Below are 16,630 nucleotides of genomic sequence, written 5' to 3' on the forward strand. Positions count from 1 at the left end.
GTAAGACACAACCCATGATGTTCCTCCAGCCACGGTGACTGTAAGACACAACCCATGATGTCCCTTACTATCTCACCTCCCCTGGGAGTACATGCAGTCTCTGCTGGAGGACTCGAAGCCGTCTGGGTTCATGGAAACCAGGATGTGGACGCGGGTGCTGTTCAGGAGGCGGGTCACCAGCGGGTCGCTAAGGTAACCACGGGTCAGGTGATCGATCAGCTGGAGCAGGAGAACTCTGCCCACCACCTAAAAAGAGATGCATTGATACAGTTACAACCATAGAGATCCTATTAACTTACTAGAGGGCCATGTCATAAACCCTCAAAGTTCCAGAACGGGAAGAAAATAAAAGGCATGCGATATCGGAAATTCTATAATATTGTCATATAATTATAAATACATTTTTATAGAGGTTTTATACCAATTGTCTGTATAATTAGTCTATAAAATATATGTAAACAGACCATGAACGTAGACAATCTGACCTTTAATTGTGTCATAAGATTCTAGTATTGTAATTCTTAATTTAATGGTTACAACAGTGTGTTAGATACTGGTATACTTTATGCTGTCTCAGAAAATGTAGTCAACGAACCCTAGACACACTACCCCCCCCCCCACACACTACTGGTGAACCCCCAGTACTGTCTGAGAAATGTAGACTCTTATGAACCCTTGAGACCCCGCCATCCATCCCTCCCACCATCCGCCCCTCCCTCCGTCCCTCCCACCATCCGCCCCTCCCTCCGTCCCTCGGATTGGATCTTAGCATGACTAATCCTTGTTGACCTTAAGACCAGCACGTATTTCCATTTAGTCTGAGATTTATCAAATCTGCCCTCTCAAAAGATCTGCTACTTACTAAGCAACCAGCTAAACTAATCCTCTACATGGTTAATGTGGTCCTGCTGTTATCCAACCAGCTAAACTAATCCTCTACATGGTTAATGTGGTCCTGCTGTTAACCAACCAGCTAAACTAATCCTCTACATGGTTAATGTGGTCCTGCTGTTATCCAACCAGCTAAACTAATCCTCTACATGGTTAATGTGGTCCTGCTGTTAACCAACCAGCTAAACTAATCCTCTACATGGTTAATGTGGTCCTGCTGTTAACCAACCAGCTAAACTAATCCTCTACATGGTTAATGTGGTCCTGCTGTTATCTAACCAGCTAAACTAATCCTCTACATGGTTAATGTGGTCCTGCTGTTATCCAACCAGCTAAACTAATCCTCTACATGGTTAATGTGGTCCTGCTGTTAACCAACCAGCTAAACTAATCCTCTACATGGTTAATGTGGTCCTGCTGTTATCCAACCAGCTAAACTAATCCTCTACATGGTTAATGTGGTCCTGCTGTTATCCAACCAGCTAAACTAATCCTCTACATGGTTAATGTGGTCCTGCTGTTATCCAACCAGCTAAACTAATCCTCTACATGGTTAATGTGGTCCTGCTGTTATCCAACCAGCTAAACTAATCCTCTACATGGTTAATGTGGTCCTGCTGTTAACCAACCAGCTAAACTAATCCTCTACATGGTTAATGTGGTCCTGCTGTTATCCAACCAGCTAAACTAATCCTCTACATGGTTAATGTGGTCCTGCTGTTATCCAACCAGCTAAACTAATCCTCTACATGGTTAATGTGGTCCTGCTGTTATCCAACCAGCTAAACTAATCCTCTACATGGTTAATGTGGTCCTGCTGTTATCCAACCAGCTAAACTAATCCTCTACATGGTTAATGTGGTCCTGCTGTTATCCAACCAGCTAAACTAATCCTCTACATGGTTAATCTGGTCCTGCTGTTATCCAACCAGCTAAACTAATCCTCTACATGGTTAATGTGGTCCTGCTGTTATCCAACCAGCTAAACTAATCCTCTACATGGTTAATGTGGTCCTGCTGTTATCCAACCAGCTAAACTAATCCTCTACATGGTTAATGTGGTCCTGCTGTTAACCAACCAGCTAAACTAATCCTCTACATGGTTAATGTGGTCCTGCTGTTATCCAACCAGCTAAACTAATCCTCTACATGGTTAATGAGGTCCTGCTGTTATCCAACCAGCTAAACTAATCCTCTACATGGTTAATGTGGTCCTGCTGTTATCCAACCAGCTAAACTAATCCTCTACATGGTTAATGTGGTCCTGCTGTTAACCAACCAGCTAAACTAATCCTCTACATGGTTAATGTGGTCCTGCTGTTATCCAACCAGCTAAACTAATCCTCTACATGGTTAATGTGGTCCTGCTGTTATCCAACCAGCTAAACTAATCCTCTACATGGTTAACGTGGTCCTGCTGTTATCCAACCAGCTAAACTAATCCTCTACATGGTTAATGTGGTCCTGCTGTTAACCAACCAGCTAAACTAATCCTCTACATGGTTAATGTGGTCCTGCTGTTATCCAACCAGCTAAACTAATCCTCTACATGGTTAATGTGGTCCTGCTGTTATCCAACCAGCTAAACTAATCCTCTACATGGTTAATGTGGTCCTGCTGTTATCCAACCAGCTAAACTAATCCTCTACATGGTTAATGTGGTCCTGCTGTTATCCAACCAGCTAAACTAATCCTCTACATGGTTAATGTGGTCCTGCTGTTAACCAACCAGCTAAACTAATCCTCTACATGGTTAATGTGGTCCTGCTGTTATCCAACCAGCTAAACTAATCCTCTACATGGTTAATGTGGTCCTGCTGTTATCCAACCAGCTAAACTAATCCTCTACATGGTTAATGTGGTCCTGCTGTTATCCAACCAGCTAAACTAATCCTCTACATGGTTAATGTGGTCCTGCTGTTATCCAACCAGCTAAACTAATCCTCTACATGGTTAATGTGGTCCTGCTGTTATCCAACCAGCTAAACTAATCCTCTACATGGTTAATGTGGTCTTGCTGTTATCCAACCAGCTAAACTAATCCTCTACATGGTTAATGTGGTCCTGCTGTTATCTAACCAGCTAAACTAATCCTCTACATGGTTAATGTGGTCCTGCTGTTAACCAACCAGCTAAACTAATCCTCTACATGGTTAATGTGGTCCTGCTGTTATCCAACCAGCTAAACTAATCCTCTACATGGTTAATGAGGTCCTGCTGTTATCCAACCAGCTAAACTAATCCTCTACATGGTTAATGTGGTCCTGCTGTTAACCAACCAGCTAAACTAATCCTCTACATGGTTAATGTGATCCTGCTGTTATCCAACCAGCTAAACTAATCCTCTACATGGTTAATGTGGTCCTGCTGTTAACCAACCAGCTAAACTAATCCTCTACATGGTTAATGTGGTCCTGCTGTTATCCAACCAGCTAAACTAATCCTCTACATGGTTAATGTGGTCCTGCTGTTAACCAACCAGCTAAACTAATCCTCTACATGGTTAATGTGGTCCTGCTGTTAACCAACCAGCTAAACTAATCCTCTACATGGTTAATGAGGTCCTGCTGTTATCCAACCAGCTAAACTAATCCTCTACATGGTTAATGTGGTCCTGCTGTTAACCAACCAGCTAAACTAATCCTCTACATGGTTAATGTGATCCTGCTGTTATCCAACCAGCTAAACTAATCCTCTACATGGTTAATGTGGTCCTGCTGTTATCCAACCAGCTAAACTAATCCTCTACATGGTTAATGTGGTCCTGCTGTTAACCAACCAGCTAAACTAATCCTCTACATGGTTAATGTGGTCCTGCTGTTATCCAACCAGCTAAACTAATCCTCTACATGGTTAATGTGGTCCTGCTGTTATCCAACCAGCTAAACTAATCCTCTACATGGTTAATGTGGTCCTGCTGTTATCCAACCAGCTAAACTAATCCTCTACATGGTTAATGTGGTCCTGCTGTTATCCAACCAGCTAAACTAATCCTCTACATGGTTAATGTGGTCCTGCTGTTATCCAACCAGCTAAACTAATCCTCTACATGGTTAATGTGGTCCTGCTGTTAACCAACCAGCTAAACTAATCCTCTACATGGTTAATGTGGTCCTGCTGTTATCCAACCAGCTAAACTAATCCTCTACATGGTTAATGTGGTCCTGCTGTTAACCAACCAGCTAAACTAATCCTCTACATGGTTAATGTGGTCCTGCTGTTAACCAACCAGCTAAACTAATCCTCTACATGGTTAATGTGGTCCTGCTGTTAACCAACCAGCTAAACTAATCCTCTACATGGTTAATGTGGTCCTGCTGTTATCCAACCAGCTAAACTAATCCTCTACATGGTTAATGTGGTCCTGCTGTTATCCAACCAGCTAAACTAATCCTCTACATGGTTAATGTGGTCCTGCTGTTATCCAACCAGCTAAACTAATCCTCTACATGGTTAATGTGGTCCTGCTGTTATCCAACCAGCTAAACTAATCCTCTACATGGTTAATGTGGTCCTGCTGTTATCCAACCAGCTAAACTAATCCTCTACATGGTTAATGTGGTCCTGCTGTTAACCAACCAGCTAAACTAATCCTCTACATGGTTAATGTGGTCCTGCTGTTATCCAACCAGCTAAACTAATCCTCTACATGGTTAATGTGGTCCTGCTGTTATCCAACCAGCTAAACTAATCCTCTACATGGTTAATGTGGTCCTGCTGTTATCCAACCAGCTAAACTAATCCTCTACATGGTTAATGTGGTCCTGCTGTTAACCAACCAGCTAAACTAATCCTCTACATGGTTAATGTGGTCCTGCTGTTATCCAACCAGCTAAACTAATCCTCTACATGGTTAATGTGGTCCTGCTGTTATCCAACCAGCTAAACTAATCCTCTACATGGTTAATGTGGTCCTGCTGTTAACCAACCAGCTAAACTAATCCTCTACATGGTTAATGTGGTCCTGCTGTTAACCAACCAGCTAAACTAATCCTCTACATGGTTAATGTGGTCCTGCTGTTATCCAACCAGCTAAACTAATCCTCTACATGGTTAATGTGGTCCTGCTGTTATCCAACCAGCTAAACTAATCCTCTACATGGTTAATGTGGTCCTGCTGTTATCCAACCAGCTAAACTAATCCTCTACATGGTTAATGTGGTCCTGCTGTTATCCAACCAGCTAAACTAATCCTCTACATGGTTAATGTGGTCCTGCTGTTAACCAACCAGCTAAACTAATCCTCTACATGGTTAATGTGGTCCTGCTGTTATCCAACCAGCTAAACTAATCCTCTACATGGTTAATGTGGTCCTGCTGTTATCCAACCAGCTAAACTAATCCTCTACATGGTTAATGTGGTCCTGCTGTTATCCAACCAGCTAAACTAATCCTCTACATGGTTAATGTGGTCCTGCTGTTATCCAACCAGCTAAACTAATCCTCTACATGGTTAATGTGGTCCTGCTGTTATCCAACCAGCTAAACTAATCCTCTACATGGTTAATGTGGTCCTGCTGTTATCCAACCAGCTAAACTAATCCTCTACATGGTTAATGTGGTCCTGCTGTTATCCAACCAGCTAAACTAATCCTCTACATGGTTAATGTGGTCCTGCTGTTATCCAACCAGCTAAACTAATCCTCTACATGGTTAATGTGGTCCTGCTGTTATCCAACCAGCTAAACTAATCCTCTACATGGTTAATGTGGTCCTGCTGTTATCCAACCAGCTAAACTAATCCTCTACATGGTTAATGTGGTCCTGCTGTTATCCAACCAGCTAAACTAATCCTCTACATGGTTAATGTGGTCCTGCTGTTATCCAACCAGCTAAACTAATCCTCTACATGGTTAATGTGGTCCTGCTGTTAACCAACCAGCTAAACTAATCCTCTACATGGTTAATGTGGTCCTGCTGTTATCCAACCAGCTAAACTAATCCTCTACATGGTTAATGTGGTCCTGCTGTTATCCAACCAGCTAAACTAATCCTCTACATGGTTAATGTGGTCCTGCTGTTATCCAACCAGCTAAACTAATCCTCTACATGGTTAATGTGGTCCTGCTGTTATCCAACCAGCTAAACTAATCCTCTACATGGTTAATGTGGTCCTGCTGTTATCCAACCAGCTAAACTAATCCTCTACATGGTTAATGTGGTCCTGCTGTTATCCAACCAGCTAAACTAATCCTCTACATGGTTAATGTGGTCCTGCTGTTATCCAACCAGCTAAACTAATCCTCTACATGGTTAATGTGGTCCTGCTGTTATCCAACCAGCTAAACTAATCCTCTACATGGTTAATGTGGTCCTGCTGTTATCCAACCAGCTAAACTAATCCTCTACATGGTTAATGTGGTCCTGCTGTTATCCAACCAGCTAAACTAATCCTCTACATGGTTAATGTGGTCCTGCTGTTATCCAACCAGCTAAACTAATCCTCTACATGGTTAATGTGGTCCTGCTGTTATCCAACCAGCTAAACTAATCCTCTACATGGTTAATGTGGTCCTGCTGTTATCCAACCAGCTAAACTAATCCTCTACATGGTTAATGTGGTCCTGCTGTTATCCAACCAGCTAAACTAATCCTCTACATGGTTAATGTGGTCCTGCTGTTATCCAACCAGCTAAACTAATCCTCTACATGGTTAATGTGGTCCTGCTGTTATCCAACCAGCTAAACTAATCCTCTACATGGTTAATGTGGTCCTGCTGTTATCCAACCAGCTAAACTAATCCTCTACATGGTTAATGTGGTCCTGCTGTTATCCAACCAGCTAAACTAATCCTCTACATGGTTAATGTGGTCCTGCTGTTATCCAACCAGCTAAACTAATCCTCTACATGGTTAATGTGGTCCTGCTGTTATCCAACCAGCTAAACTAATCCTCTACATGGTTAATGTGGTCCTGCTGTTAACCAACCAGCTAAACTAATCCTCTACATGGTTAATGTGGTCCTGCTGTTAACCAACCAGCTAAACTAATCCTCTACATGGTTAATGTGGTCCTGCTGTTATCCAACCAGCTAAACTAATCCTCTACATGGTTAATGTGGTCCTGCTGTTATCCAACCAGCTAAACTAATCCTCTACATGGTTAATGTGGTCCTGCTGTTATCCAACCAGCTAAACTAATCCTCTACATGGTTAATGTGGTCCTGCTGTTATCCAACCAGCTAAACTAATCCTCTACATGGTTAATGTGGTCCTGCTGTTATCCAACCAGCTAAACTAATCCTCTACATGGTTAATGTGGTCCTGCTGTTATCCAACCAGCTAAACTAATCCTCTACATGGTTAATGTGGTCCTGCTGTTATCCAACCAGCTAAACTAATCCTCTACATGGTTAATGTGGTCCTGCTGTTATCCAACCAGCTAAACTAATCCTCTACATGGTTAATGTGGTCCTGCTGTTATCCAACCAGCTAAACTAATCCTCTACATGGTTAATGTGGTCCTGCTGTTATCCAACCAGCTAAACTAATCCTCTACATGGTTAATGTGGTCCTGCTGTTATCCAACCAGCTAAACTAATCCTCTACATGGTTAATGTGGTCCTGCTGTTATCCAACCAGCTAAACTAATCCTCTACATGGTTAATGTGGTCCTGCTGTTATCCAACCAGCTAAACTAATCCTCTACATGGTTAATGTGGTCCTGCTGTTATCCAACCAGCTAAACTAATCCTCTACATGGTTAATGTGGTCCTGCTGTTATCCAACCAGCTAAACTAATCCTCTACATGGTTAATGTGGTCCTGCTGTTAACCAACCAGCTAAACTAATCCTCTACATGGTTAATGTGGTCCTGCTGTTAACCAACCAGCTAAACTAATCCTCTACATGGTTAATGTGGTCCTGCTGTTATCCAACCAGCTAAACTAATCCTCTACATGGTTAATGTGGTCCTGCTGTTATCCAACCAGCTAAACTAATCCTCTACATGGTTAATGTGGTCCTGCTGTTATCCAACCAGCTAAACTAATCCTCTACATGGTTAATGTGGTCCTGCTGTTATCCAACCAGCTAAACTAATCCTCTACATGGTTAATGTGGTCCTGCTGTTATCCAACCAGCTAAACTAATCCTCTACATGGTTAATGTGGTCCTGCTGTTATCCAACCAGCTAAACTAATCCTCTACATGGTTAATGTGGTCCTGCTGTTATCCAACCAGCTAAACTAATCCTCTACATGGTTAATGTGGTCCTGCTGTTATCCAACCAGCTAAACTAATCCTCTACATGGTTAATGTGGTCCTGCTGTTATCCAACCAGCTAAACTAATCCTCTACATGGTTAATGTGGTCCTGCTGTTATCCAACCAGCTAAACTAATCCTCTACATGGTTAATGTGGTCCTGCTGTTATCCAACCAGCTAAACTAATCCTCTACATGGTTAATGTGGTCCTGCTGTTATCCAACCAGCTAAACTAATCCTCTACATGGTTAATGTGGTCCTGCTGTTATCCAACCAGCTAAACTAATCCTCTACATGGTTAATGTGGTCCTGCTGTTATCCAACCAGCTAAACTAATCCTCTACATGGTTAATGTGGTCCTGCTGTTATCCAACCAGCTAAACTAATCCTCTACATGGTTAATGTGGTCCTGCTGTTATCCAACCAGCTAAACTAATCCTCTACATGGTTAATGTGGTCCTGCTGTTATCCAACCAGCTAAACTAATCCTCTACATGGTTAATGTGGTCCTGCTGTTATCCAACCAGCTAAACTAATCCTCTACATGGTTAATGTGGTCCTGCTGTTATCCAACCAGCTAAACTAATCCTCTACATGGTTAATGTGGTCCTGCTGTTATCCAACCAGCTAAACTAATCCTCTACATGGTTAATGTGGTCCTGCTGTTATCCAACCAGCTAAACTAATCCTCTACATGGTTAATGTGGTCCTGCTGTTATCCAACCAGCTAAACTAATCCTCTACATGGTTAATGTGGTCCTGCTGTTATCCAACCAGCTAAACTAATCCTCTACATGGTTAATGTGGTCCTGCTGTTATCCAACCAGCTAAACTAATCCTCTACATGGTTAATGTGGTCCTGCTGTTATCCAACCAGCTAAACTAATCCTCTACATGGTTAATGTGGTCCTGCTGTTATCCAACCAGCTAAACTAATCCTCTACATGGTTAATGTGGTCCTGCTGTTATCCAACCAGCTAAACTAATCCTCTACATGGTTAATGTGGTCCTGCTGTTATCCAACCAGCTAAACTAATCCTCTACATGGTTAATGTGGTCCTGCTGTTATCCAACCAGCTAAACTAATCCTCTACATGGTTAATGTGGTCCTGCTGTTATCCAACCAGCTAAACTAATCCTCTACATGGTTAATGTGGTCCTGCTGTTATCCAACCAGCTAAACTAATCCTCTACATGGTTAATGTGGTCCTGCTGTTATCCAACCAGCTAAACTAATCCTCTACATGGTTAATGTGGTCCTGCTGTTATCCAACCAGCTAAACTAATCCTCTACATGGTTAATGTGGTCCTGCTGTTATCCAACCAGCTAAACTAATCCTCTACATGGTTAATGTGGTCCTGCTGTTATCCAACCAGCTAAACTAATCCTCTACATGGTTAATGTGGTCCTGCTGTTATCCAACCAGCTAAACTAATCCTCTACATGGTTAATGTGGTCCTGCTGTTAACCAACCAGCTAAACTAATCCTCTACAGATTAGTACCACCTCACCACCCCATTCATACTAACCAGAATAGTACCACCCCAGCCATACTAACCAGACTAGTACCACCTCACCACCCCAGCCATACTAACCAGACTAGTACCACCTCACCACCCCAGCCATACTAACCAGACTAGTACCACCTCACCACCCCAGCCATACTAACCAGACTAGTACCACCTCACCACCCCAGTCATACTAACCAGACTAGTACCACCTCACCACCCCAGCCATACTAACCAGACTAGTACGCCACCACCACCCCAACCATACTAACCAGACTAGTACGCCACCACCCAGTCATACTAACCAGACTAGTACCACCTCACCACCCTAGCCATACTAACCAGACTAGTACCACCTCACCACCCCAGTCATACTAACCAGACTAGTACCACCTCACCACCCAGTCATACTAACCAGACTAGTACCACCTCACCACCCTAGCCATACTAACCAGACTAGTACCACCTCACCACCCTAGCCATACTAACCAGACTAGTACCACCTCACCACCCCAGTCATACTAACCAGACTAGTACCACCTCACCACCCCAGTCATACTAACCAGACTAGTACCACCTCACCACCCCAGTCATACTAACCAGGCTAGTACCACCTCACCACCCCAGTCATACTAACCAGACTAGTACCACCTCAGTCATACTAACCAGGCTAGTACCACCTCACCACCCCAGCCATACTAACCAGACTAGTACCACCTCACCACCCCAGCCATACTAACCAGACTAGTACGCCACCACCCCAGTCATACTAACCAGACTAGTACGCCACCACTACAATCATACTAACCAGACTAGTACCACCTCACCACCCCAGTCATACTAACCAGACTAGTACGCCACCACCCCAGTCATACTAACCAGACTAGTACGCCACCACTACAGTCATACTAACCAGACTAGTACCACCTCACCACTCAGACTGGTCGTCACTTTCTTTAAGAAACACACAGCTTAATAAGATTGGTCTAGAACCCTCCCTCCAGATCGGTCTAGAACCCTCCCTCCAGATCGGTCTAGAACCCTCCCTCCAGATCGGTCTAGAACCCTCCCTCCAGATCGGTCTAGAACCATCCATCTCTGCCAAGCCCACACGTTTTACACCAGAAAAGAGAGACAGAGTACAGTTCCAATCATAGGGTGCAGTTAGTTCTATATCATTAGCATAATCACCATAGATGCAGTAAACCATCATTACACGTGCAATAGACAGTTTAAGGAGTCTCAGAGAGTCACCTGTAGTTAGAACTGTGACAGAGCCTCATTCCTGACAACATATTTCAACTGTTCAAGCCCTCAAGATAGATGGGGCAAACTTCCTAAACAGAGAAACAGGGTGTACTGGACTGTGATATAATAGTGTTACATGCATGATGAGAGCCAAGAGAAACTCATTAGAAGACAGCTGAGATGTGAATAGTTTGGTTCAGTCTCAGGTGAGGCATTGGATCAAGGTTAAAATGCCACCATACAAGTTGTTCTTGATTTGCTAAAACATTGTGGATGGAACACCATTACTGGAAGTACTGCATGTGTGATTGAAGCCGAGTCATCATCGTTTTAGAGGGTTTCGTTCGCCGAGTCTATAGTCAAATCATTCTGTGTCAAACATGCCAGTTTGGGGGCAGTGTCACCTGTTTTGAAGAGGCTGAATAACATTTGAAGAAAGGAGCACGATTCATTTCTTTCATTTCTACTCAATCTGCCAAGGAGAAGGAAAGTAGTTCACCTACTGGTCCAAAGATCAACACACAGGAAGGTTAACTCCAGTTAGTAATGATTGTCACAAATAGAAAACATTGGCCAGAACTCCAGAGCTTCTGGAACTAGAATCAGGGGAGCCAACGGAATTCAGATGGTTCCATCCCTAAGCTCCAGCACATTGTAGTTCCATTGTGTCTCAGTCCACTGAGCACTGTGGTATTCTAGAATGCTCCATTCTATTCAGGCTACAACAGTGGAGCACGGCTAGCCCTGAGGCCTAGTCTTCTGAATGGACAGTCAGAGAGAAAATGAATGAATGAATGAATGAATGAATGAATGAATGAATGAGTGTGTGAGTGTGTGTGATGGTGTGTGTGTGTGTGTGTGTGTGTGTGTGTGTGTGTGTGTGTGTGTGTGTGTGTGTGTGTGTGTGTGTGTGTGTGTGTGTGTGTGTGTGTGTGTGTGTGTGTGTGTGTGTGTGTGTGTGTGTGTGTGTGTGTGTGTGTGTGTGTGTACCCCTCAGAGCAGCAGAACATGTCCTGTATGCCCCCAGGTGAAGTAGAGGCACTGTGACATCGCCGTGACATCGCTCTGCTACATCCCAGCTGGGGGGAAATGAGAGGAAAGGCCCCCTCATCTGGTGTGTGCGTGTCATCTGGTATCGCTTAACCATGTCCATTCAGCTTAGAGCAGGGAGCTACAGTAATATTGCATCCAAAATAGTATCCTATTCCCTCTACAGGGCACTACTTTAGAGCAGAGCCCAGGGTCCTGGTCAGTAGTGCCCTACATAGTGGATAGGGTGCTATTTGGGACGATCCTTAAGGCTGCTCCTGGGGACTGACTACTGATCCATGCTGGGATGTGGAAGTCTATTTACAGTGAAGCCTGGAGGGGATGGATGAGGGGGGTTTAGTGCTGCCCTGTCAGATAGGAGTAATGCTGGCCCAGTCAGATAGCAGCAGCAGTAGTGCTGGCCCTGTCAGATAGGAGTAATGCTGGCCCTGTCAGATAGCAGCAGCAGTAGTGCTGGCCCAGTCAGATAGCAGCAGCAGTAGTGCTGGCCCAGTCAGATAGGAGTAATGCTGGCCCAGTCAGATAGCAGCAGCAGTAATGCTGGCCCTGTCTGATAGCAGCAGGAGTAATGCTGGCCCTGTCAGATAGGAGTAATGCTGGCCCTGTCAGATAGCAGCAGCAGTAGTGCTGGCCCTGTCAGATAGCAGCAGCAGTAGTGCTGGCCCTGTCAGATAGCAGCAGCAGTAGTGCTGGCCCTGTCAGATAGCAGCAGCAGTAGTGCTGGCCCTGTCAGATAGCAGCAGCAGTAGTGCTGGCCCTGTCAGATAGGAGTAATGCTGGCCCTGTCAGATAGGAGTAATGCTGGCCCTGTCAGATAGGAGTAATGCTGGCCCTGTCAGATAGGAGTAATGCTGGCCCTGTCAGATAGGAGTAATGCTGGCCCTGTCTGATAGGAGTAATGCTGGCCCTGTCTGATAGGAGTAATGCTGGCCCTGTCTGATAGGAGTAATGCTGGCCCTGTCTGATAGGAGTAATGCTGGCCCTGTCAGATAGCAGCAGCAGTAGTGCTGGCCCTGTCAGATAGGAGTAATGCTGGCCCTGTCAGATAGCAGCAGCAGTAGTGCTGGCCCTGTCAGATAGCAGCAGGAGTAGTAGTGTTGGCCCTGTCAGATAGCAGCAGGAGTAGTAGTGTTGGCCCTGTCAGATAGCAGCAGCAGTAGTGCTGGCCCTGTCAGATAGCAGCAGCAGTAGTGCTGGCCCTGTCAGATAGCAGCAGGAGTAGTGCTGGCCCAGGCAGATAGCAGCAGCAGTAGTGCTGGCCCTGTCAGATAGCAGCAGCAGTAGTGCTGGCCCTGTCAGATAGGAGTAATGTTGGCCCTGTCAGATATGTGCACAGGGAAGCAGTGCTGTTAGTTAATAAATGTATGTTTTTGTAGTGCAGCTGGCAGGTGTACAACAGTGGACTCTAGAAACAGAAGCATGCCCTCCACCCCTCCCCTAAACTGTTGACAGCCCTAGGGTGGCTAACCACCCCTCCCCTAAACTGTTGACAGCCCTAGGGTGGCTAACCACCCCTCCCCTAAACTGTTGACAGCCCTAGGGTGGCTAACCACCCCTCCCCTAAACTGTTGACAGCCCTAGGGTGGCTAACCACCCCTCCCCTAAACTGTTGACAGCCCTAGGGTGGCTAACCACCCCTCCCCTAAACTGTTGACAGCCCTAGGGTGGCTCTAACCACCCCTCCCCTAAACTGTTGACAGCCCTAGGGTGGCTAACCACCCCTCCCCTAAACTGTTGACAGCCCTAGGGTGGCTCTAACCACCCCTCCCCTAAACTGTTGACAGCCCTAGGGTGGCTAACCACCCCTCCCCTAAACTGTTGACAGCCCTAGGGTGGCTAACCACCCCTCCCCTAAACTGTTGACAGGCCTAGGGTGGCTCTAACCACCCCTCCCCTAAACTGTTGACAGCCCTAGGGTGGCTAACCACCCCTCTCCTAAACTGTTGACAGCCCTAGGGTGGCTAACCACCCCTCCCCTAAACTGTTGACAGCCCTAGGGTGGCAACCACCCCTCCCCTAAACTGTTGACAGCCCTAGGGTGGCTCTAACCACCCCTCCCCTAAACTGTTGACAGCCCTAGGGTGGCTAACCACCCCTCCCCTAAACTGTTGACAGCCCTAGGGTGGCTCTAACCACCCCTCCCCTAAACTGTTGACAGCCCTAGGGTGGCTAACCACCCCTCCCCTAAACTGTTGACAGCCCTAGGGTGGCTAACCACCCCTCCCCTAAACTGTTGACAGCCCTAGGGTGGCTCTAACCACCCCTCCCCTAAACTGTTGACAGCCCTAGGGTGGCTAACCACCCCTCCCCTAAACTGTTGACAGCCCTAGGGTGGCTAACCACCCCTCCCCTAAACTGTTGACAGCCCTAGGGTGGCAAACCACCCCTCCCCTAAACTGTTGACAGCCCTAGGGTGGCAACACCCCTCCCCTAAACTGTTGACAGCCCTAGGGTGGCTAACCACCCCTCCCCTAAACTGTTGACAGCCCTAGGGTGGCTAACCACCCCTCCCTAAACTGTTGACAGCCCTAGGGTGGCTAACCACACCCTCCCCTAAACTGTTGACAGCCCTAGGGTGGCTAACCACCCCTCCCCTAAACTGTTGACAGCCCTAGGGTGGCTCTAACCACCCCTCCCCTAAACTGTTGACAGCCCTAGGGTGGCTAACCACCCCTCCCCTAAACTGTTGACAGCCCTAGGGTGGCTCTAACATCAGGGTTCAGAACCACCTCTGGCACAGCCACGCTCCTCATAAAACCATCAGAAATCAAACCAAGCAGCGCCGACTCGCCTCATAAAGTTGTAAAGTTGAGAGTAAAAACAGAAATACTACTACTGAGAGAGAGAATATTCACAACAGTCCTTGCTAACAGCTTGTTCTAACAGCCGTGTTTTTCCCTCAGCCAGACGTGATGCCACATAATTTAAGATGGAAGTGGAAAAAGAAGCCGTCGGTCACAGTGTGCTAGCTGTGTCTACTGGCGTTACGCGTCCCAAATAGCACCCTATTCCCCATACAGTGCACTACTTTTGATAGGGATCTGGTAAAAAACAAAATAGTGCACTATAAAAGAGAAATAGGGTGCCATTTGTTCTAGGTTTAGGGTTTAGTTCTAGTCCCTCTCCTCTTCTCTCTATAAACCAAGTCACTCTGCTCCCTCATATCCTCACATGGTCTCTCCTATCACTGCTATGCGGATGACACTCAGCTACTCTTCTCCTTCCGACACCCAGGTGGCGACACGCATCTCTGCGTACCTGGCAGACATCTCAGCTTGGACGCCGGCCCACTACCTCAAGCTCAACAAGACGGAGCTGCTCTTCCTCCCGGGGAAGGCCTGCCCGCTCCAAGACCTCTCCATCCCGGTTGACAACTCCATGGTGTCCCCCTCCCAGAGTGTAAAGAACCTTAGCGTGACCCTGGACAACAGCCAGTCAACCTCTGCAAACATCAAAACAGCGACTCCCTACTTCAGGTTCATTCTCTACAACATCTGTAGAGTACGACCCTTCTTCCACTACTAGCTGTCTAGGGGCCTCTCAGTCTACTACTACCACCACCACTAGCTGTCTTGGGGCCTCTCAGTCTACTACTACCACCACTAGCTGTCTTGGGGCCTCTCAGTCTACCACCACCACCACTAGCTGTCTTGGGGCCTCAGTCTACTACTACCACCACCACCACCACTAGCTGTCTTGGGGCCTCTCAGTCTACCACCACCACCACTAGCTGTCTTGGGGCCTCTCATTCTACTACTACCACCACCACTAGCTGTCTTGGGGCCTCTCAGTCTACCACCACCACCACTAGCTGTCTTGGGGCCTCTCATTCTACTACTACCACCACCACTAGCTGTCTTGGGGCCTCTCAGTCTACTACTACCACCACTAGCTGTCTTGGGGCCTCTCAGTCTACTACCACCACCACTAGCTGTCTTGGGGCCTCTCAGTCTACTACCACCACCACTAGCTGTCTTGGGGCCTCTCAGTCTACTACCACCACCACTAGCTGTCTTGGGGCCTCTCAGTCTACTACTACCACCACCACAAGCTGTCTTGGGGCATCTCAGTCTACTACCACCACCACTAGCTGTCTTGGGGCATCTCAGTCTACTACTACCACTACTAGCTGTCTTGGGGCATCTCAGTCTACCACCACCACTAGCTGTCTTGGGGCATCTCAGTCTACCACCACCACTAGCTGTCTTGGGGCATCTCAGTCTACTACTACCACCACCACTAGCTGTCTAGGGGCCTCTCAGTCTACTACTACCACCACTAGCTGTCTTGGGGCATCTCAGTCTACTACTACCACCACCACTAGCTGTCTTGGGGCATCTCAGTCTACTACCTCCACCACTAGCTGTCTCGGGGCATCTCAGTCTACTACCACCACCACCACTAGCTGTCTTGGGGCATCTCAGTCTACTACTACCACCACCACAAGCTGTCTTGGGGCATCTCAGTCTACTACCACCACCACTAGCTGTCTTGGGGCATCTCAGTCTACTACCACCACCACTAGCTGTCTTGGGGCATCTCAGTCTACTACTACCACTACTAGCTGTCTTGGGGCATCTCAGTCTAGTACCACCACCACTAGCTGTCTTGGGGCATCTCAGTCTACCACCACCACCACTAGCTGTCTTGGGGCATCTCAGTCTACTACTACCACCACCACTAGCTGTCTTGGGGCCTCTCAGTCTACTACCTCCACCACCATTAGC

At 46.4% G+C, this 16,630-nt stretch overlaps 1 protein-coding gene across 2 annotated transcripts in view; it reads right to left on the bottom strand.

Annotated features, from left to right (window-relative positions):
* Positions 1 to 16,630, bottom strand: part of LOC123731977 (carboxypeptidase M) — a 103,577-nt gene that overhangs the window by 57,347 nt on the left and 29,600 nt on the right. For both annotated transcript variants that reach the window (XM_082964276.1, XM_082964277.1), the window contains one exon: positions 77 to 246. In XM_082964276.1, coding sequence (XP_082820402.1) covers positions 77 to 246 — 170 coding nt within the window. The remainder of the gene's footprint in view (positions 1 to 76; positions 247 to 16,630) is intronic.

The sequence above is a fragment of the Salmo salar genome, chromosome 17 (genome assembly GCF_965601325.2).
Source record: "Salmo salar chromosome 17, fSalSal1, whole genome shotgun sequence".
Taxonomy (NCBI): domain Eukaryota; kingdom Metazoa; phylum Chordata; class Actinopteri; order Salmoniformes; family Salmonidae; genus Salmo; species Salmo salar.